This window comes from Brachycentrus maculatus, unplaced genomic scaffold (genome assembly GCF_059751285.1).
Source record: "Brachycentrus maculatus isolate JH-2025_06_01 unplaced genomic scaffold, ASM5975128v1 h1tg000841l, whole genome shotgun sequence".
NCBI classification, from domain to species: Eukaryota; Metazoa; Arthropoda; class Insecta; order Trichoptera; family Brachycentridae; genus Brachycentrus; species Brachycentrus maculatus.
In genome coordinates, this window is record NW_028281568.1 from 216,751 (window position 1) to 242,231 (window position 25,481).

The window sequence follows — 25,481 nt, forward strand, 5'->3', positions numbered from 1 at the left end:
TGTGTGAGACGACCATAATAAATTGAAACAAATTTAATACAAGTACTGTATTCGATATTTATTCTGAATAATATTTCAAAATACAAAATACCCGCTCTGGCGTGTATAGCAGAATGGTGAAAATTCTATTTTTATACCGTAGTAATAAAGTAATGATTTTCTTGGATCGTGTAAACTAAAATAAATCTTTATATTTTAGAATTCAGTGCTGCCATATGAAAACATTCCAATTTTGCAAAATATTATGGGCCCCTCACCTTGATTGGTTGATTTATAATGCCTGTTCCTAGTAAATACTAAATACGGGTTTCTATTGGCGGAAATGTGGTCGATAAGTATACAACTCGTTCATGTGACCTTTGGTATGTGTTTACCAGTGTTCCCAGTGTTTACTTCGGACAGTTTCCGCGAGCAGTGTTTTGTAGTTTCGCGTCAAGATTTTTCTCCAGATTGATGAAAAATTTCTCGAATAGTCATTGACATGTTACCTATCGATTACTCTGTGTGCATTTGATATTATATTGAACACTCCCAATGCTGTCGATGTTTATACGCTCGCAATTTTAATATTGAAAGTCACGTTCGTGAATTTTTCGCCATACTGATTGTTTTTGTCTTGTGTTTACACTCGCGAGTATGGAAGTTCCAATATGACATTTATTATTCTAAACGCCCAACATTTCAGCGTGTACGTCACGGAACGTGTAGTGACGATCAATAGCTGTTGTAATTAAACGAATTAGTTCGCACAATTCGATCACATGTAAGATTGTCACCATTGTTTTTGTTTTGATCTGGTGTAACAGTGTGTTTTTATTGCTTCACGTGGGTGCATTTATATATCTCGGTTGTTACATCAGTCATTCCGAACGGTGTCGTTCGGTGGAGTTCTAAAATTATATCCGGAACCCGAAAAATGTGATAATAACCCGCGTCCGAAGAAAAAACCCGTTCAAGGTCATTGTTGTTTTGGTACTTTGTTATTGTTATGAGTGTCGGGTTTGTATTTGTATAAATCATGTCGGACCCCACATATGGAAGTGACTATTTCTTAGATTCGGGAGTGGAAGTGAAACAGGAGACATTGGACGGTAACTCGTTCAGCGCTTCCGTGCCCATCCCAGCGCGGAGGCCCACGGAGCTGTCAGATTTGCGCGATTTCAATCTGGAATTCGAGTTATGCGGACAGGAAGGCATGTCATCCATTTACCAGACGATATCGCATCCCTCTATTTATAATAAATTCAATCTCGATATGGACTCGAATAGCAAATGCGAGCCTTTTAAGATGGACGACGACGATATTTTTCAAGTGGACAAAGCGGACTTGATACAGGGGCCGACGTTGGCAGAGTTGAACGCTAACGACAATACTTTACTAGAGGATCTCAATTTCGACGATTTGTTGTTGCCCGAGGAGAACAGTTATTACTTGCACATCGGCGGGTCCATGCTGCAAGCCTTGAAGAGTTCCACTCCGGTTTTGGAAGTGCAACCCGTCACTCCGCAGCCGTCGCCCGTGAGTTTCACCTACCAGAACAGCTATCGGGAGAACGAGACTTGCAGTCCGCTGGGGTACGGGCGGGACAACACGGGGGCCTTCTCTCCGGGCAGCGGGCGCAGCAGCAGCGTGCACAGCAGCGTGCACGGGTCCCCCTGCCTGGGGCTGCAGGAGCTGCTCAGCAGTCCCCCGGCGCCCCTCATGACGCTCCCTCCCCACCACGGCAGCCTGGCAGCCGCCCGCCTCTCCTCATCAGCCCCCACACACCTCAGCCTCGAGCAGGTACTTGATTACATTACTAATAAAGATGTCTCAAAGCTGTAAAGGAATATAGAAGTCCCCATTTTATCTTCTTCTTTTTTGTGGCTTTTCATCTTTCTAAAGTGTTTTGGCCAGTGTGGAGTTATTTTTTATTTACACTTTTTATTATATATTTTTTATTTTATTTTATTTTATTTGTTCGGGAATTGTACAGCTTTACATATAAAAAAAAGTATGTAATAAACAATAGTTACATTAACAATAATAAACATTACATTAGTAAAAAGTTACATTAAAAAAAATAAAGCCAATTAAACAATTCCACATTTATGTTATAATAACTATTAAAAAACATTCAGAGATTTAAAAAAAGGGTATGGTATAAAAAAAATTAATTTTGCAGGAAGGAGAAGGAAAGGAGAGGAAACTCTTTTTACATTTGATTCAAAATAGTATTCCAGTGAGTGGGGTTAGTTTTATAAGTAATATTAGTTTGTTTAGTGAGTTAATTTACATTTATTGTACACCGTTACAAATTTACACAATTAATTTTAAGAAAATTACAAATTATTTTACATTCAAGTTTGTTAGCAGAGGTTAGTAAGGTTGAGATATTAGTGGGAAATGGAATGTTAATGCTGGAGAAGTCTGAAAGGAAGCTCGGGTAACAGTCATTCAACTTGCATCCAAAGTACATGTGATCTAGGTCCAGCTCTTCGAGACATTTTTTAACAACGTCCTACATACAACCTATTATTGGCTTCCTAAATAGCCAATTATTAATGGTAGAAATCCTTCAATGGACCCATTATTTGTGAAAAAGTGTTGTATAACAACTTTAATTTTAACACTATTTTATTATATCATTAAAATTAAAAGCTTGAATATGCCAATTTAATGAGTATTTTTTATATATATACGACTAGTTTCGAAAACTTTCAGATGTTTTCATCTTCTGGTACAAATTAAAACAGAAGATTAAAACATCTGTAAGTTTTCGAAACTAGTCATTTATATGAATAAAACTCATTATAGTGGTATATTCAAGGGCTTCCTTTTAATAAAATAATCATGTCATTTCACAAAGTTAATGCCGAATCAATAAATAATATATTTTATTGTATTTTATAGTTTCGATTGATTTGATTTAAATACCAAAAAATATTTGCATTCCTTTCTTTCAAAATATTATTGCTGAAACACTGTTTCCAAAGGAAATATAACTTCTTTTGTATTGCACAACACATTGCAATAATGAGTGTGCTGTCTGAGTATTGATCCATCCAGTCACCGCTTTAAGCCAAAATGTATTTTTAGTAGGAAAACAGTCTTTTGATCATCATTTTTATTTCATTCTATTATGTAACTGGATTCTGTCAAGTAATCAAGATTTCCAAAGTATTTTTTTTGTATGGCTCAGATAAAATTACTATTACTTCATTCTTTATGCAAATATTATTAAAAAATAATAAAATTAAGGCCCAGTATTCGTCTAGTCGCAAATTAATTTTCTCATAACGCTGTTTTTGCATTGAAAAGTAAGTTTTTCTTCAAAATAATTATATGGTTATGGAAAGAAATATTTATTGAAAGGAAAGGAGTTTGAAAAAATGTATATTTTTTTTTCATTATACAAGATTATTCTAAATAACAAAAAATATCCCATATACAAATTTATTATATAATACAAATTTATTGTATAATATGAGCTATATAATTTAATCACAAAGTAAGTGCTTCAAATATTTTTTCTTTTTAGAAAATTTTCAGTATTCCTGCAACCCGCAATGAAAGAAATCCAAGCACCACCATTCTTTATATCTAATATTTTTTTATTTTATTTTAAAGATAGAAATATTTGTGTTTTTATTATACACATCAGCCTACGTAGTGTAACAATGGTCAGCTCGCTCGGCTACCGCACTGGAGGTCCCGGGTTCCCATTACCCTTATCTGTACCCAATGGTGCGTTGGGCACCACATCATACAAACGCAGTGTTATCTTGATCGTTAACACGTGAAGGAAAGGTGATCAACCCTTCGCTTCCGGTACCAGCCCAGGGTAATAATGAATAAATATTAGAGTGAAAAAAAGAAGAAGAAAAATACTTTTATTTATATTTTCACATTTTAGAGAATATATGAACCCATAAGCTCCAACTAAGAGGCTACTATACAGGACCACAACCCGACCGTTAATGTTTCATCTAGAAAATTCAGATCATTGACCTTATTACAGTGATTTCTAACAATTTTTACATGACACCAAATAGATATCGTACGACGGAGTAGTCACAGTTGTGCCAGACAGGGGTTACTTCATTATTTGAGGTCCCTTCTGACCCGCTTATCTCGCAGCGATACCAATACGTTATTCTTATCGGAAATACTTGCGTACAGAATTTTATTAGAAAGGATCTTTTATTTGGATACTGAGCTGTCCATATGAATTACTTCACATTATTATGTAATGTTTCTTTCAAGGTATTCAACTTTTTGCCTGTGAAATATTTCCTCAAGAATGTTCGGTGGTCTTTTATTTCACTTCCTGTTTGAAATAAATTAAAAATGCCTAATTCTCTTTAATATCTAATGAATGAATAAAATTACTATGTAGAATTCACTTTTTGTTGTTATTAAGTTGATAATTCGAATGCAATTTTAATTCAGTAAAACCTCGATATAAGTAATACAGTAAATACAAATCAATACAGTAAAAGCTCTGTTTAACGAACTTTGGATATTAGACGAAAAATCCAGTCAAAAAATATTTTACGCATTTTCGTTATTTAAGAGAGTTTATAAAAAATCACCAAACTTCAAAAGTGCAAACAAAACTTGAGTCCCTTTACAAATCAGGATTACTGAACGTAAGCATGTCAATGTTAAATAGCAATGTCACTTCATGACGAGTGTCCGAAGACAATATGTAAATAGAAATTTAATTGTTGTTTGCATTGTTTATTTATATCTAAAAACAGTGTTCATATTTTCAAGGAAAAGTTTTATTTATTTATTTTAAACCTATTTTTATATGACGGACTTTCGGGTTTAAGGGACACTACCCTCCCCCTAATAACTCTGTGTTTGATTTAAAAATTAGTACATGAATTAAAATGAAGTTCTACAAATTAAACGCCAAATTGAAAATGCCATAACTAGGCTAAACAACTGTCACAATATTAATTTTTATGTTTTTTTTTTTTTAGTAAAATACAACCTAGTAGACTCAAAAAATCTGTGTTTGATTTAAAGATTAATAATAATAATAATAATAAAACCCTTATCCGCACCCCAATGGTGCATAGGGCACTGCGTCATATAAACGCAGTGTTATCTTGATCGTTTACATATGAAGGAAAGGTGATCAGCCCTCCGCTTCAAGTACCAGTCCAGGGTAATATTGAATAAATATTACACTGAAAAAATCACTCATATTTATTCTTACCCCCCTGGGAATCGAACCCGGGTCCTCCAGAACGGTAGCCGAGCGTGCTGACCATTACACTACGGAGGCGGACAATTAATACATGAATTAAACTGGAGTTCTACAAATTAAACGGCAAATCAATAAATAAGTAATAATTTTCATTCATTCAGCTTACATAATATGCATATTTGTGATGGAAATATTCTAAGCCATATTTGTAAGCATTAAAACATACTATGGCATGTTGAATCATCCTCCACTTAAAGGTTATGTAAATTTTATGACCGATTTTGCATAAATATTTTAGCGTAGGGCTATTATGAATCAGGTAATAAACATAGGGAAAATAATATTATTATTGTTTTTTTGCTTTAATTTTATTACTTGTCTTTGTCATGTTTTGTGAGCACGATTTTTCCTATCGTTTGACATTGCTTGTATTTAATTGTACCTAGGTACTTTATCATAGTTTTTATTTATTTTTTACTAAACTAAGCATTTTACTAGAAAATTTGAACAGGAAATATGAAGAAGATTTTATATCTTCTTTTTTTATTAACATACTAAGGACGTGAAAGATATTTCTACCCGTTCAGTCGATTGATGCTTAAAGATGGAAAGGGTATTTTTACCTTCTGCATTTACCTCATTTCAAAGTAAAAAATTAAGGAATTGTTTAATATTTTCATATGAATTTAATGTATCAGTCTCTTTTTTAAGGTCTTAACTATATGTGCATAATTATAAAATCCCGTTGCCAGCGGTCCCCAGGCGTAAAAAATACCCATCCGCAATGTGTTAATGTATATATATTTTTTTATAAATGCAGTCTTTGAAAACAATTGCATGTAAATTACAAATATTATTTAGAAACCCAATGTGAAATTAGTAACCAAAAATCTTTGTGTTTTGTTAAAAAATCTTTATTAGTTTCAACTAAAATCCATAAATTACATCACATTATAATATTATAATTATTAGTAGATTATGGAAACAGTAGGTATAATCTTTATTTTATATAAATAGATATCATAGCGGAAATAAGGGAAAATTCTTTATTTTTTCTGTTAAAAATAAAAATCTATATTTATGTTATTATGGCGAGTGACTGTACACTTATTACATATTATTTCACCATCATGATTAAATATATTTCCATTCTCTGCAATGTGAGCAGCATTCTGTATTAAAAAAAACATTTCTTGTTTTAAATTTCCTTACCAAAATTAAATTTGAAATAAATATGAACAGAAGACTTATTGTTTTACTTATTTTTTTGTTTTGCTTCCATAATGAGTCCGATTCAGAAGGAAAAGCAATATTAATAAAAATATTTTTTTGGCCCCAACCCAATGGTGCATACATTTCATTAATTTATTCAGCAGTCACTTTGTGTTAGTATCTATCTATTTTTAATTTAAATTCCACTTGATGAATACCACTATTTCTTAAAATCTATTGTGACACATGTTTCGATGCATTCCGTGTCACTACGGTATTTGAAAATTATTTGGAATGCATCGAAACACGTGTTACAATAGATTTTAATAAATTTTAGTAGATACCAAGTGAAATTAAATATTTCTAAAGGTGCATAGATTGTTCTCTTCTAACCCTTATCTGCACCCAATGGTGCATAGTGCTCTGCATCGTATTGACAGTGTTATCTTGATCGTTACTTACATGAAGGTAAGGTGATCACTCCTGCGCTTCAGGGACCAGTCGGGGGTAATATTAATAAATTTTAGAGTGAAAAATCACTTTTTATGTATTTATTTGTCATCCCCCCTTGGAATCGAACCCAGGACCTCTAGTGCGGTAGCCGAGTGTGCTCGCCATTACACTATGGAGGCGGACAAGATTACTTAATTGCAATACTCATATAGATTGGCTTTAATTTTACAATCCTTTTAAAGTACGCCTCCGTAGTGTAATGGTCAGCACGCTCGGCTACCGTTCTGGATGTCCCGGGTTCGATTCCCATGGGGGGTCAAATAAATATAAGTGATTTTTTTCACTGTAATATTTATTCAATATTACCCTGGACTGTTACCTGAAGCCGAGGGCTGATCACCTTTCCTACATGTGTAAACGATCAAAATAACACTGCGTTTATATGAAGCAGTGCCCTATGCACCATTGGGGTGCAGATAAAGGTTTTATTATTATTATTATTAAAATTAGAGTAATATGACCCCAAATCATGGGTAGAGAATAGTTCATGTTGTTCAGTATGTACATTCATCACTTAATGCAGTTTAATGCCCAGACTTCTTTGTCTCTCTTTTAAGATATCAATTAAGATTATATGCTGATTCAAAGCAATGACAGTATGCCTTAACAATTTACTTTTAATTCCTCAAAAATAATATTTATATTTAGTAATAACAGTTCTCCAAGTTTCCACGACTACTCGTGTTTTCCTACTTTCGTTAGTTTTCTGAATCACGTGTTTGGCAGTCTTCCAAAAGCATTGTTCGCTTTGTCTATCTTGTTTCATTTTCTAAGTACTTTCAAATTGTATCCTAAACAAAGCAATTTCTGATGGTGGTTGTGTGCAATCATATTTTCCGAGTAGTTATTAACACACAATAATTATATATATATACACATCGGCCAACTATCCATCACGCTGCAGAGGACACAATGCCATATCACAAAGGTAAAATTCGAAATGTACAAAACGCCGGCACAGATCTTTCATATACCGTTTTGAATTTTTTTCAAAATCAACTTGTCTCAAATTTAAAATTTAATCTAAGTGACATTTTGAGTGTGTCCAAATATTTGTTCACAATTCTGAATTATCTCCAATTATAGGAGTTATTTCTCATATTATTAGTATTTTATTTTTTAACATCTTATCAAATATGAAGAAGAAAATGGATGTCTGGGCATTTACGGGGCTGATGACCGTCATAGGCTAGTTTAAGTGATCAGTTTACACTGTGTAACATTCACCAATTCTACCCATTATTGACAACCACACTACTGAAATTCTTGGAAGTTGAATCACTAGAACTTCACTAGAGACATCTATTGGTTTCTTCTCAATGCTTCTTTTCATCTCATCAATAGATGATTAATTTCTTAAGAAAATAAAGTCTTAACGCATTGTTGGCGGGCAGTTTTTTCATCAACCCCTAATCACAAGTAACCGCAAACCTAACTCCGATCGTACAAATGTTTTTTGGTGTCGCACACTGTACCAAAAGTAAGCAAATAGAACACCTATAAGTGTCTCCCGTTCTCTACCATACAGTATGTTAAAGACAATTTTAAGTGTTTCCCGCAAACAATGTTAATTTATGTATTAATTTTAAATCAAACACAGATTTTTTGAGTCTACTAAGTTGTATTTTATTAACAAAAACACATAAATTTTTTTAATGTTAATCCAATTTTTTTTACATAAGTACTATTAAATAGTAATAAGTATCAGAATTCGATTGAGTTGGCTGTATGCACATACTAAAATACTTACAAGTGCAAAGGGTTGATGTCATGGTGTGTGCAGGCATGTGATTATGCGTTTAGCTAATGCACCGTAAACAAGTAAATATCGATTATGGTGACATTCCAAAGTAAAGGTTTAAATAGGTTTTATCTCCATGTATAACTTACACATTACAACAACAACAAAAAGATAACGATGCTGGAAAGATGACAGAATCTTTGCCTGCTTTTGTTTTGATTATTGCATAGTAAGTGGTTAATACATGGTTTTGATGGTAGTAATAGGACTGATGTATACCATGGGGTTTTTTGCCGTTAAAAAATATCATTCGATCCACAATTTAAGCCATATGATATTTCTAGAATCAACTTAATCTTTCTGTCGTAACTTTAACATCTGATTGTCACCTGATGTGCACTATCGTGATCATTTTTCCCCTCTCACTCGTGATTTCAATTCCAAGAAAATTAAGCAGAAAGGTTCTGTATAGTGATATATATTTTTTATTTCTAACTATACCATATGTAACAATGTGTAAATATTTTTTTAAATATTACCATTTCAGTCCGGTTTAATCACCTGTTATAACAAGCATTATTTGTTTTGAGCGTTAAGTGTTCTAACTTATTTTTTAAAATAATTTTTAAAAAATTATGTCAAATGTTGAACCCTTTCAGTCACCTCTTTTATGGAGTATTTGAATTTAAGTTAAATTAAAACTACAACAATTTTAAAATGTCAATCTTTTAGGGCGGTACAAGTTACGAAATGGTGAATATTTTTAAAACCCTTCAGTCAATATTCGAGAGAGAAAAACACCATATATCATGAAAGTTGGTAAATTATTTTTTAATGAGTGTAGAAAATATGGATTAATGGCTGCATTTATTATAGATATTCCTTGTTTCTAAAGATATGCACTCTATTACTGTTATTATTCTTTAAAAAGATGCAATTTAAAATGTATTCTTTTACTAGAATCGTTCGAGTTTATTTAAAATTTCGCTATAACTTATATCAAATTAAATAAAAGGTCATACAAAAAGGTCTTCAAAACTTAAAAAATACTTTTTTTAATGTTTTGAAAGAAGTGCTTCCCCATGTTTTTTTCTGAATCAGCACCTGTGCTTACATATTTATTCATTTATTCAATTGTTTTTGATTGACGCAAAAGATAAGTAACTGCTAAACAAAACAAAAAACAAAGCCATGCTTTATATATATATATATATATATATATATATATATATATATATATATATATATATATATATATATATATATATATATATATATATATATATATATATATATATATATATATATATATATATATATATATATATATATATATATATATATATATATATATATATATATATATATATATATATATATATATATATATATATATATATATATATATATATATATATATATATATATATATATATATATATATATATATATATATATATATATATATATATATATATATATATATATATATATATATATATATATATATATATATATATATATATATATATATATATATATATATATATATATATATATATATATATATTCATTCAAACCCTTGTCCGCACCCTAATGGTGCATAGAGCACTGCATCATACAAATGCAATGGTATCTTGATCGTTAACACATGAAGGAAATGTTATCAGCCCTCCACTTCAGGTACCAGTCCAAAGTAATATGGAATAAATATTAGAGTGAAAAAATCACTTATATTTATTTGACCCCCCTGGGAATCGAACCCGGGACCTCCAGAATGGTAGCCGAGCGTGCTGGCCACACTACGGAGGCGGACGAATCAAATAAAAATAAGTACTAGTAAAATTACTTAGGTTGTCACAGCCATGAGAGCATTTTTCTGGGTTATGGCCCGTGCCGTTAGCACTTATAGCCAACATTTCAAATAGTATAACAGCGTCCAACCTCAGGACGGGCATTCAATCCAGACGAAACTATCAACGATATTATCTTCTATATTTACCTAACGGTGCGAAGGGTACCACATCCAAATTCTCTGATATAGGAATTGAATGTACCATATTTGATGATTACTTACATGTGCAAAAGGAAATGCAAGAGGAATAGAATGCTGGAAGAGGAAAGAAAAATGTTGCACTAGCTAGGGCACTCGGGTTTGCATATCTGAACTCGTACAAACTACCGTAAATATTCCAAGCTACCATTCATGTGTACAAGTCCCTTTATGTCGATTTCACTGTTATTTTAATATTGTTTTCAACATTTTAAAATTTAAATAATCAGTCAATGGATAAAAGGGATCAACAATTTGATAATGGAGGTGAGTAGATATAAAACAGATCGTGTCGTTTGGGTGTATTATGCATCAGTGCATGACTCACGATGAACTAATAAGTAATAAATACGTACTCATTAAGCAATGATTGTAAATCATCCCTCAGTGTAAAAGAAGCAGAGGAAGACCGAGGAAAACTTGGCACAATCAGGTATGTGAAATACTTGAAAGCGGCCGGGTCAGGAGTCGTAATAATCGTCGAGTATGTATGAGGAGATGCATGAATGTAGAAGAGGCGAAGAATGTTTGCAAAGACAGAGTGGTGTGGCGTTCGATTCTCTCTGCCTACCCCTGCGGAGAAGCGGCGTGATGGTTGGTTAGTTAGTTACTTTTGTGTACGTTGAAATAAGTAAATTAATTATAAATATGTTTACAGATATGGGCTCGCCGCGAGCCCCGGAAACACCTTCTATCGACTGGATCTCTGGCAGAAGCGGGATCCACTTCTTCCCTCTCCACCGGCGGACTGCTGAGTCCCCAGGCCCCTGACGACCTGTCTCAGGACGAGGACTCTGATGATGACAGCGACAGATACGAGGACTTCTCTTCAGACGGCGGTGAGCCAACACCCTCAACACATTGTTGTCGGTGGCTTTTTCATCAAAACTAACCCTAATTATTCTCAGACAGTCTGCCGCCTAACCCTCAGTATACTAATCACAAGTAACCGCAAACCCGATTCCCACCTGTATAATGTTTTTTTTTTGGCGTCTCTCTCACTATACCCATAGTAAGCAATTTTAGCTTTCTTATTTATTTATTTCATAGATACATACATTTTTTTTTTACTATATGTATTACGGCTCTTTAGACATTGTATTGAGCCTGTATTGAGCCAAAATACTTACACGTTAATACAATTTTAATTTTATTTTATTAGTATTTCTTTCTTTTAAATTATTAGATTATATACAATTACATACAATATATACAATTACAATTTACAGTACAAAGGTTTTACAATAAAATAATTACACCTGGACTTTAATTAATTCACTTTCTACCTTGTCCCTTCCAACGAGAAGCAACCATCGACGGACACTGTTCTTAAAGACATGATCACTACTGGAATTCTTAATGGTTACAGGCAGCAAATTAAATATCTTTCGCGCAAGGAATGAATAGGTTTTTTGCGCAAAACTTGTTTTAACGGATAGTGCTTATAAGCGTCTCCCGCTCTCTACCAATATGCTGTTTGTGCGAAACGCTTATAAGCATTTTATTTGCTTACTTTTAGTAGAATGCGAGAGATGCCATAAAACATTGTACAGATTGGAATCGGGTTTGAAGTTACTTGTGATTAGTATGGCAACCCTAATTAGTATACAATATCTATACTAGGTCAGGGTTGATGAAAAAATGGCCGGACAACAATTTATAAATACAAATTCCGAGCATTCTATGTGCCTTAGGTAAATTTCAAACATGAAATATGAAGCCAAGAAAATTAAGTTGCGCTGCCTACAGGATATCTATTGAAGAATATCATTGTAACTGAAGATATTCAAGTCTACCGATTCTAATTTCATTAATTGATTCGGCAGTCGGTTTCTGGTAATATCTGTCCATTTTAATTTTAGATTTACTTGGTAATTAGGACTATTTCTTTTTAAACACGATTGATCAAAAGATATATTTAAGCGCAGAAATAGTCTTAATAACCAAGTAAAACTTAAATTAAAATTACCGATTCTACCCCGTGCAAGCCTAAAAATGCCACCTATTTCACTTTTCCCAATTTATAGCCTTATGTATATTGTACTTATCCCTATCATCTTATCTGATAATAAATACACAGTGTCATTTTTCATATTTTGATGCTGTTTACTACTAATGTATTTCTGATACAGTTAAGTTGTTTATTTTCCGTTACACTCAAGTACAGTTGCACCCTAAATTATATATCATTCAAGTTACGTTAATTCGCATGTTTATAAATATTACAATCTTGATAATTGATAAATATTGAGAATATAGCTACAAAAAATTACTCCTCGTTACTATATTTCAAACATTTAATGTCCAGCTTGCTGGCACATTTTGTATTTTTCTTCTTCACATTTATAAGTTCAAAGTTTGACACTTTGTATCTTCAAATGGCATTGTATGATGTTAACTCATTGACTGCTTCAAAACTCATTTGGGGCTGAATTTTGTGTTTGATCAAATGACTTAATGTAAAATTCCAGTTACATAAGTTACAAAATATGGCTACTTTTGATTAAAATGCAAAGAATATTTGATAGAGTAATATTTGTTTTAGTAAATAATAATATAAGTTATTTATATATATATTTTATCGACCAGGATAAAGTGCAAGTAAAATGATAATACTTATTATTATATTTGTGTATTTTATTGTATTAGACTATGTTCATTTATGTTCATAAAACTAAATAAAGATACGAAAAATAATATAAAAAATGGTATTCGGAAAGCATTGCTTGCGTAACTCGGGGTATTACTGTATTGTTATCTTTCCCGCCTTGATAGAATTATCTAGAAAGATAAATCTTTTATACAATAATATTTATGTTTTTTTATTTATTTTTTTACACACACCTCATGTGACGATATTCTAGTCATAATATAATTCGTCATCCTTGAATTTTGTTTGTTTGGATTATGTAACAAACTTCCTCTTTCTGTAGACATGAACGATTCAAATACCAAAATCTTCAGCTTTAAAAGCTGTTTTGTCAATTTGCAAAAAAGGAAGTTGAAAATGCAATTAATCTTTGTTATAATTGATCTTAAAATTTACACACATAAATGTCATAGAATTAAAGAGAGTCAAACATAGAATCAAAACAATATTATTTTTAGATGTAGCTAATTAAAATACTAATTGGTGTTTTAGTAGGGGTAATTGTTTACCCTATTTACGAGCTGAGAATGTAGTAGACCTAGGAAAACTTGGCATGATGGTCAAATACTTGAAAGCGGTCAGGTCAGGAGTCGGAATAATCGGCAGGTATGTATGATGAGATGCATGAATGTGGAAGAGACAAGGAATGTTTGCAAAGATAGAGTGGTGTAGCGTTCTATTCGGGAAAGCGGTGTGATGGTTAATTAGTTAGTTTAAGTGTTAACCATACATTTCTCTCGGAGCGTTATACATGTTTTCACAAGTCTTTGTTGCTCTTTAAGATAAAATACATGAACATAGCCCAGTTTTGCTGTGCCGTCAATCATAGTGCTGATATTATGATCCAATTTTTCTTATCAGAAATCACTATTTTGTGATATCACCCAACTATATGCCAATAATCTAATGTATCGCAGATGCTGATTTATTTAAAAACTTGTGTAATTCACACACCAGTATGCCATTTGATAAAATTTACATAGTGCATAAAATCAATATTTATATGCTGTGTTGAAATTGATTTATTACATATTAACACTCTGCTTACACGTGCATTAGCTATAGCTTTATTTCTTGTCTTTGTATAATGGCACGCTTATCTCTACTTAACACGTGCGCTGCTTTATTTATTTTATATTAAATATAACATTATTCAAACATGTTTCGGCAGATAAGCTCTTCACTAAATTCACATTTGGATCGAGCTAACCCTCAATTTTCATTTATCTGACGATCGTACCGCATACCTTTAATGAGGTCACGGATTTTACTTTCAAAGGAATAAAAAATAAACCTACTTAATATCAAACTTAACCTGTAGCGCAGGACTGAGTTTTATATTTATGGAATAACCTACAAAATCACTATCTTAGAGGCTTATCTCCAGGTAGGATAAAAAGGACAGGGAAGGTTGATATGAAAAATATAACACAAACACCCAGATTAATTTTTAATAAATATTTTTTTTAAATATGTATGCCTTCACAGTTGAACGTCTGCCCAACTATGCCACCTCGACTGTCAATTAATGACGGTTTTAATACTATCAATTACAAATGTTTAATGTTATCAATGGTGTTATTAAGTGGGGAAAGAGCCAAAAGCCACCCTGATCATGGCGGGTTTCAACTACAACTGAATTCCTTTTTACAAAAAAAAAATCTTAGATTTATTTGAAAATAGTATCGAATTGAAATATTTGTATATATCGTAAAAATATAAATATTTATTTCAATATTTTACAAAGCCCCGCTACTGGCTCACGATGCCTCAAGGAATTGAGACATCAATGGACACAGAGGACTAAATTATTGCTTCGGATGAATTCTCGAAGATGAAAATCAAGAAAGGCAATAAGGGACAAAGTTCAAATAAGGAAAGATATGCAACTTGCAGAGTACATGATGTGGTTACGTGGGGATGGAAAGGTAGAATCTGAAATTCACCGGGGAAAAAATGAGCAATTTTCAAAGAACTCACAGAATCTGTGGTGCTCCTTAAACTATTTAAGCGCCGCCTTAACCAGTTCCCTGATTATCCTGAGCGTGACTCGGGCAAGGAGTTTGTATTGCATTTGACGAGCGCGAGCACTGCTCGGGTAAATTGTAATCGACTTGTCAGTCCTGCTTTGCCCGAGTCAAATATTGACCCGTTCGTTTTTATTGAATAACCCGAGCGATGTTCGGACAGTCTTGTTTTGACTTGTGAGTGACAATTTCCTGCACTGACAAATTTTCTCCAAAAGATAACAGTTAAGTGATCAACAGACAACCCGCCAAGAGAAAGTATAGTAGGAAGTATCATTGTCTAAAGACAAGCAGACCAACCTGTCTAAACCAAGAAGATGAAGCTTCTTATAGTGAAAATGTACTTATCAGTCCTTTGCCAATTATATGTGATTAGTTTATAAAATTAAACAACTTTGTTTTAACCACTTTTTTATTTTTTTCATTCAAACCCTTATCCGCACCCCAATGATGCATAGGGCACTGCATTATATAAACACAGTGTTATCTTGATCGTTAACAGACGAAGGAAAGGTGATCAGCCCTCCGCTTCAGGTACCAGTCCAGGATAATATTAAATAAATATTGGAGTGAAAAAATCACTTATATTTATTTGACCCCCCCTGGGAATCGAACCCGGGACCTCCAGAACGGTAGCCGAACGTGCTGACCATTACACTACGGAGGCGTCTTTTTATTATTAGTAGACTTTAACCTACCGGTTTCGACAAGAACCTTGTCATCATCAGGGTTTATTAAATTCTAAAACACTAAAAAATTTAATAAACCCTGAAGATGACAAGGTTCTTGTTGAAACCGGTAAGTTTTAGTGTACTAATAATAAAAAAGTGGTTAAAACAAAGTTGTTTGATTTTATAAAGTTTATAAAATGTGCCGCAAAGTATCTGGGAAAAACATTCAAGAAATATACGTGATTACTGTTTATTTTTTATTTGTTGCAATTTGCAGCAAATAAATCATTATCAATATGTTTCTATTGATCAGAGTTTTATTGTATTGAAAAGTTCTTTAAATTAAATTCTTTTGATTCTTGCATCATACATACATAATTCATGCAATCCTTGCCATGTTCTGTACATGTATCTACATAACATAAATATGTATGTTATATTTATCTCCCATTCAAAGTGGATTATTCTGGTATTTGTCCTTATCAAACCAGTTTGACCAACACACACTTACTATCAGTTCTTTTGAAAATGTAATGAACTTTGACACCCTTAACACATTTCTCTTTCTCTCCCTTCCAAATCCATTTTCCGACCAATTGTTTTTTGTCCTTAATTAAGGGTCAAAAACTATGCACACTTAAATAAAAATTCTTAGAAGGAATTATAATTTTGCATAAGGAAACAAATCAATTTCTGCAAATCATTATGAGAATAAGTCAAAATGGAGACTAAATTTCCACTCGCCAGCCATGTGAATATTCATATAAACAAATGCATTAACATTTTTTTTTGTTTCGCAATACATTTTAAAGCACCCAATAGAATAAATAAATCTGATTTTATTATTCAATCAATCTGCTTAGCATGTAACAGGTTTTTGTTTATATTTTTTAATAATGCTTCAGTATTAACAAGACCTTCTTCTATTATCTTAGCTCAAAAGAGATATTACAATCTCAAGCACAATGTGATATAATTGAACTGAATTTTGAATAAAGTTACTAAATTGTGATGAAGTTATCTGCAATAATAGTGATTTGTAAAAAAATATTAATTTTTTTTTCTATACACATATAATGCACAGCGTTTGAAATTTATAGAATGTCTTAAATTTATCTTCTTCTCCTTCTTCTTCATCATAGACCTTGTGGCCTGTTTTTTAGAGGGATTAGCCTCCTGCGATGTCGATTCCCAGCTATTGACCCATCTCTTTGGTGGTCAGCCTGGGAGTCGTCTACCATGGGGTTGGCCGTACAGTGCGATGTGGAGGAGTCTGGATGGTTCCATTCTCCTCACATGCGCATACCATTGTCTCCTTCGTTGCCTTCCCCACCTAACGACATCTTCGATCTCGCATATTTCCCTGATCCTAGCGTTTCTTATTGTATCTCGATTAAATTTATCAGTTTAATTTATATGTTTTCTCAGTGGTCCTTTTATTTTTCTGATTACTATAACTCATTATGATTGGAATGCAAAAAAGGGTCAGAATATCTGAAAATATATAAAAATACAGATTTACAGTAAAAAACAATTTCTGAACTAATAAATGAGTATGTATTGCTCTCTACATTAATGACATTGCATTATACCGCACAAAAGCTGTAATTATTATTGAAAATACATAATATTAATAGTGAATGTAGCCTATGGTATAAAATTAGCTAGTTATGGAATTTTGTTGACTGTTGGCAATGACAAGTGGCAGGCCAGCTGAGGGTGAACAAGAGAGGTTCTACTGTATTTTGAACATTCTATCCCCGATGTAAAAATTGATATATCATTCTCACAGCCTGCTATTGCACATATCGGTAGTTTATGGTGAAGATAGTCCAAAAGAAGTTTCTGAGTTATCTCTACATGAGATAGTACGGGTATAATCCTTGGCTCTACCTGACCGAGTTTGCTTGGCCACAATAGTTTAGAGACTAGTAGGAATGTGTATTTGATTACGCATTTTTATAGATTGTTGCACGGTATCATCGATAATCGTGAAATTGTGCGGAGCATTGGTCTGTATGTTCCCGATAGTTACCTAAGACAGCATCGGCATAGATTGTTACACATTCCTATTACAGTACCAACCTGCCGATTGTTATGTCTATAGGAAGAGCTACCGCTATGTTGAACAATATCACGCCAAATATTGATCTATTCCATGTGTCTGAGGAGGTATTCCGAAGCTGAATTCTTCTACATCTTTAACAAGAGTCTTTTTACTAACTTTGTAATTTATGTGTTTAATATTTACGCCTTAACTAATTATAGAATTTTTTTCTGGTTTCCAATAGTAATAAGTGTCTTTATTACCAATTAAATTAATTTTTGTAATTTTTTATGGTATATTTGCCCATTTATACGTATCACACGGATCAGTGTATCCAACTCTCGCCATCAGTGTACGCAATAGATTGACGCGTTTGTATGTCGATGTGCGCGATCACAGATCCGTGTAGTGGGCACCCACCATGCGCTAGACGCATAATACACGGGTCTGTGTTGTAGGAATGCAAAGTGTTAAATGAATGTTTGTAATGTATATCGTAGTCATACAGGAGAAAGTGGCTATGTGCATTGTTTTACAAAAACGTGATCATTGACTATTTGATATCTTACTAGCTTAATATTGCCCTGAAAAACATCTCAACGGATTTTAAACTTAGAAGTATAATATATTGACTTATTATGACTATAATATATTGACTTATTATTTGTCCGCCTCCATAGTATAATGGTCAGCACGCTCGGCTACCGTTCTGGAGGTCCCGGGTTCGATTCCTAGGGGGGGGTCAAGTAAATAAAAGTGATTTTTTCACTCTAATATTTATTCAATATTACCCTGGACTGGTACCTAAAGCGGAGGGCTGATCACCTTACTTCGTGTGTTAACGATCAAGATAACACTGTGATTATATAATGCAGTGCCCTATGCACCATTGTGCAAAATTATTATGATTAACTGCATTGTGATGTTTATTTTCTTGCCAAGCAAAAGTGACTTAAATGGCCCTGCTGAACATTTTACGTTTTGGTAGTTGGTCACTTTCTCCTGTACGACTATGATATGTTAATTACTGAATAAATTTATTTGATTTGATTGATTTATCTCAACGCCCTGCTAATTTTGTCGCTTGTCTCCAGAGGACGGCGAGGAGGACCAGGACGGGAAGAGCGGAAGCAAGCAGCGCCGGATGACCAAGAAGGAGCGCTTCTTCTGGCAGTACAACGTGCAGGCCAAGGGGCCCAAGGGGCAGCGCCTCGTCCTCAAGAGCAAGCTTGAGGACCCGCACGTGCTCAACGAGGTCACCGACCCCGTCTTCAGCCCCAGCTGCAGCGTGCGCGGGATCAAACACAGGTGACACCGCTTGCTACATTCTTAACCCGTTCTCTACCTTTAGCGGATTTACACGCTCTTCAGTGCCATGCTCGCCAGGCCGGCCGTACAAAATTAGCGCTTAAATTCACATATTTGTTTACAACATTTTGATTGTGTCCAAATACTTATTCACAAATCTGAATTATCTCCAATTATAGGAGTATTTTTCATATTATTCTTTTCATCTCACCAATAGATGTCTCTAGTGATTCAAGAACAATGTTTTGAAATTGGTTTATATATATATATATATATATATATATATATATATATATATATATATATATATATATATATATATATATATATATATATATATATATATATATATATATATATATATATATATATATATATATATATATATATATATATATATATATATAATTATGTATGTATACATATATATATATATATATATATATATATATATATATATATATATATATATATATAAATATATATATATATATATGTATGTATATATATATATATATATATATATATATATATATATATATATATATATATATATATATATATATATATATATATATATATATATATATATATATATATATATATATATATATATATATATATATATATATATATATATATATATATGTATATATATATATATTATATATATATATATATATATATATATATATATATATATATATATATATATATATATATATATATATATATATATATATATATATGTATATATATATATATATATTAATTTGAAACACATGTAAATATCTAACACTACACAGTATTCATATTTGGCAAGTCTTCTTAATGTCCATATACGAAAAATATATATACAATTTAGTTTTTACTTTTCTCAAAATGTTACAATCTACCGGGAACAGTGGAGGGGTGGAGACACTGCAACCTGTATCCACTAATACCTTGTGATAATAAAAAGTTCCACAGATAAGTGATATCGCGATATTATGTAAATTATTATGTGTGTATTTTACTGAATTATGCAATTTAGAATACAAATCACAGATAATAAAAAATGCTGACATCTGCCAAAATATAAATCCAACTTTCATCAATATAAATACCTTAGTAAGAAGATCTTGAAGAAATGTTCAAATATTTTCAAATTTAATCACCTTATACGTTTTGAACTTACAGATTTGTACCTTTTTTTACCAATTAAAAATAAGTTTTTTGCTGGTATATTAGAGTATCATGATGCTGCACAGTTTTTATAAGATTTATCTTAACACATTACTTGCGGGAAACGCTAAAAAGCGTCTTTTACATACTGTTAGTAGAGAGCGGGAAACGTTTATAAGCATTTTATTTGCTTACTTTTGGTAGAGTGCGAGTGATGCCAAAAACAGTGTACAGATCTGAACTGGGTTCGTGGTTACTTTTGTGTTAGTAATAATAACAATGTGTTAATGCTTTCTTTGACCCAGATGGTGCATATAACACAACATGGGATAGATGATAGAAATTGTTATAAAACAGACAGTCACGGAGTGTCAAATATTGATTATGTGAATTTTATATTTAATTTTCTCATTTCTTCCGCAGTGGAAAAGCCCGGAAAGGGGACGGCAACGACCTGACACCCAACCCGAAGAAGCTGTTCATGATTGGCAAGGAACTGGACGGGCTCGGGAGGGTCATCAACGACATGACCCCCGTCAGCGAGCTGCCCTTCAACGTCCGCCCCAAGACACGCAAGGAGAAAAACAAGCTCGCCTCCAGGGCCTGCCGGCTCAAGAAGAAGGCGCAGCACGAGGCCAACAAGCTCAAGCTGTACGGCCTGGAGCATGAACACAGTAAGCGCTGTTTTATTAATGTGTAATACAATATCTTTACATGTAATGTCGCCTCAAAAAGGTACAGTATAAGCCCGACAAGTTCTAGTGAACACGGTAAGTACTACATACATATTATATTCATGTGTAATTAAATATCTCGACACGACATGTCGCCTCAAGAAGGCGCAGCACGAGGCAAATAAGCTCAAGCTGTACGGCCAGGAGCATGAACACGATATGTGCTGTTTTATTAATGTATAATTAAATATCTGCACGTGACATGTCGCCTCAAGAAGGCGCAGCATGAGGCAAACGAGCTCAAGCTGAACGGCCTGGATCATGAACACAATATGTGCTGTTTTATTAATGTATAATTAAATATCTCTACATGACATGTCACCAGATACTTACTTTGTATGTGTAAATACAAAAAAGGAACCATTTTATTATATGAGTAAAATGCTAGTGCATATTGTTATCAATGTCACGTTTATGTAATAGTTTTTAAAAAAATCACAATAAAATTATTTTTATATGTTTGATAATTTTGTAATCTAATGTTTATAATCACAATTAAAACTATTTCACTGCGTAATGTTTTTGTTGTGTATATTTACAGAAAGACTCATTAATGGGATATCCCATATGAAGACTATTATAACGAGAAAAGTGAGTTCGTCTAACGTCCAGAACTATGAAACCCATATTGACAAAATCGTCAAATCCGCAACAAGTAAGTACACACTTGCCATTATTTCATAAGTCAAACAAAGATATTGTTTTAATTACATGGTATTAAGTCATTGCTTGAATGATATTTTTCCTCTTTTGAATTCTGATTTACATGTGAAGATAGACCCCAAGAGCACAACTCTAAAATTTAGACTGAGATTTACATACGATATGTGATAATGATGCCGTATGTAAAAAAAAACGTGTCAAAATAGATTGTAAGAAATAGTGGTATTTACCGAGTAATTTTTTTTTAAACCCTTATCCGCACCCAATGGTGCATAGGGCACTGTATTGTAGCGACGCAGTGTTATGTTAAACCTTAATTCCATTAAGGCAAGGTGATCAATTCGTCGCTTCTTGTACCAGTCCAGGGTGATATTAAATGAATATGACAGTGAAAATCACCCATATTTATTTTGACCCCCCTGAATTGAATTCTGGACCTCCAGCACAGTAGCCAAACGCGCTGACCACTACACTATGGAGGTGGACAATAAATAATAACCTTTATTATAGAGTTTCATACTTATTTCCATGTTATCAGAAATTCGAGCCATTTTGATCTTTTGCATAACCAATGTCGTTTCCCTCCTCATTCACTATTTGCTTTAGATGAGTGCTCTAAGTATTTTATTTTTCGAATTTGACGATATTGATTTGATTTTTTTTTTTTCGTTTTCAGAAGTGAAAATTGCGGGACATTCATCAGAGTTTGTGAACCGAGTTCTGGAGAAGGTGAAGGGCGGTGTTCCAGACGGGGGACTAAACGAATTTTGAAATATTTCATATGATTTTGAAATTGGCTCAAAACGATGTGATTATAACGGTAAGACATCATTTATATATTGTATTTAACACATTGTTTGCGGGAAACACTTAAAAGTGTTTTAAACATACTAAAGGTACTTGTAAGCATTATATTTGCTTACTTTTGGTAGAGCGCGATACTCCAGAATACATTGTACAGATCGGAATTGGTTTTGCGGTTAATTTTGATTAATTAATTAATTATTTTACTCATTAGGGTCGGGGTTGATTTAAAAACTGCCAGATAATAATGTGTTCATAATAATTTTTGATGATTTACGTAGTGACTTTTTTGTAAAATACAACCTCAATGGCCAACCAAAATGATGTACATAAATATAACATAAATTGATCAGAGTGACTAACATAGAAAAATGCCTGTTTTTCGGCTTAATATTATGTATATCAAGTCTAGCTCGTTTTTTATACTTTAGTGGTTATATTATTGTGGTCCGCCTCCGTGGTGTAATGGTCAGCGTGTTTAGCTACCATGCTGGAGGTCCCGGGTTCGATTCCCAGGGGGGTGAAAATAAATATTAGTGATTTTACACTGTAATATTTATTTAATATTACCCTGCACTGGTTCCTGAAGCGCAAGAGTGATCACCTTGCCTTCTTGTAAGTAATGATCAGGATAACACTGCGTCAAATCGATGCGGTGCCCTATGCACCATTGGGTGCGGATAAGGGTTATAAGTAAAGGTTATATTATTAAATTAAAATATATTATTGAGTTATCCAGCCATCGGAGGTTGTAGAGTGCCATTCTTCAACATCTTCCATGGCCCATCAATCAAACTGTAAAAGAAAAACAAGAAAATGATTAAATATTTGGGAAAACTAATGCGTTTTTTTATTAAATCATTTACTTTTTCTTATTTGTGGTGGAAAAGCTTTCCATGCCATTAGGCCTGAAGCAGCGAAGGCACTCTCATCAAATTTATAGTGCTGGTTGAGAGCTGAGGTTTTACACTTTTTCGTGATAGTATCAGCTGTTGAATAAATTTAAAAATTACATGGATTGCTAACTGATAGTGTCAAATTACAAGAATTCATAAATACTTTTGAGAGGGAAAAAGTATTGGTATAATTTTTTACAAAAAGTCTATTTTGGGATCTTGAAAATTGGGAAGATTATGAATTGTCATTATTCTAATTAATGGACTTGTTCTCTACTCCCTCGTTAGATGTACTTTTTTACAGCATTTAATTGATATTAATTAAACAATGAGTTAGTTCTTAGATATCTTTGTTTTGATCAAAGCAACCTCTTGTTTCAATTCCATTAAATTAATTTGTATATTTTTTCTTAATATTTTTGTAGGGTATCTTGTCGATATCTCGTTACATATCGGACCAAATATTCTCCTTTCTACCTTTTTTTCCATTACATTCTTATAATAACAATTTTGGAGAATTTATATTGTGACATTTTCGTAAAATACTACCTCAAAGGCGCTTTACTGCGATATTATATGATTAGTTTTTTTAATCTTGGACAAAACAATAATAAAACGATATTTATTTTACAGAATGGAGTCTGAACATCATGGAAATCTCAAGACTATTTTTAATCTGATTTTTAACAATGGAATTAACGTTTCATAATATAATACATACTAAATATCTTTTACGTTTGCATAATAAAATGATATAGCTTAGTTTAACTAGATTTGTACACATTATATGTATCACTGTACTCAGTACTACTAAGAATTGTGTTATTAGGTTTACTTCATTTTAAGACATTAAGTTTTCTTTTTTTTCATTCATATCTTTATCTGTTAAGCACATTTTTTGTTATTTTGTATTCAATTCATTTATCTGAACCAGGTATTTATGTAAAATATAAACTACGGGCTATTTAGAATTTCAACTAATTTAATATTAAGAATAATGTATATTATAATAAATCTAAGATTTTCTTTCATTTTAAAATAGCTCATAGAATTTAAATTAACATATTTACCAAAACCAAATATATATCTGAAATATTTTCTTATTTAATATTGTTTTTTTTGTTGTTAATTTAACTAGTCCATTAATTACAAACTATAAAATATTAAGGGGTGTTAAAAACGCATTTGAATCTTATTGTACCATTATATCTACTTTTGTTTCCGCTTATGCATCAATTATTCTACGCCTTACTCATGTTTGATGATTACAATAAATTAAAAATGATGACAGTCTCTGCAATACTTATATAATAATATATTGCTTTCAAAATAGCGTATGCAAATATAAATATGATTTAACATACCAATATTATTTTATTTGTTATTATCAAGTTGTATGATGGAATTCAATTTCATTTTGAGTTTTATTTTAATTGATTAGGTTGAATAATAATAGTTTTGGATAATTTATGTAAATCCATTATCGAGAAATATTACCTCAAGGGCAAAGAATGGTTAAAAGCCATTAAATAATGAAAAGAAAATATTATTTTATTTTCGTATTTAAAGTCAACATCTAATTATTTTTAAAAAGACAAAACCAAAAAATGATGTTTCAAAACTCGTATGTCTATTTGAAAAATTTCAACTGTAAAATTCACTAAAAGTGAACGAAATATTTTGTGATAATCAATAACAAAAAAAGCAGTGATAAACATGTTCAAATCTTACTAATTGATGTTGTATTTGTGAAAAAAAATGAATATAGAAATTGATATTATATTTGAGAAAAACAAA

At 32.3% G+C, this 25,481-nt stretch overlaps 1 protein-coding gene across 1 annotated transcript; it reads left to right on the forward strand.

Annotated features, from left to right (window-relative positions):
• The first annotated feature begins 312 nt into the window (after positions 1-312).
• Positions 313-25,481, forward strand: REPTOR (repressed by TOR). The gene is made up of 7 exons (XM_088275315.1): positions 313-1,783; positions 11,379-11,559; positions 19,210-19,423; positions 21,011-21,261; positions 21,863-21,976; positions 22,661-22,804; positions 24,318-25,481. Exons 1-6 carry the CDS (start codon positions 1,019-1,021, stop codon positions 22,753-22,755), a joined length of 1,620 nt encoding a protein of 539 aa, XP_088131441.1. The 5' UTR covers positions 313-1,018; the 3' UTR covers positions 22,756-22,804; positions 24,318-25,481.

Bases quoted from the DNA above. Each gene is read 5' to 3' on its own strand.
- REPTOR (XM_088275315.1), top strand. From the start codon at position 1,019: ATGTCGGACCCCACATATGGAAGTGACTATTTCTTAGATTCGGGAGTG. The intron at 1,784-11,378 runs GTACTTGATTAC...ATATGTTTACAG, and splicing joins CACACCTCAGCCTCGAGCAG to ATATGGGCTCGCCGCGAGCC. The intron at 19,424-21,010 runs GTGACACCGCTT...TTTCTTCCGCAG, and splicing joins GTGCGCGGGATCAAACACAG to TGGAAAAGCCCGGAAAGGGG.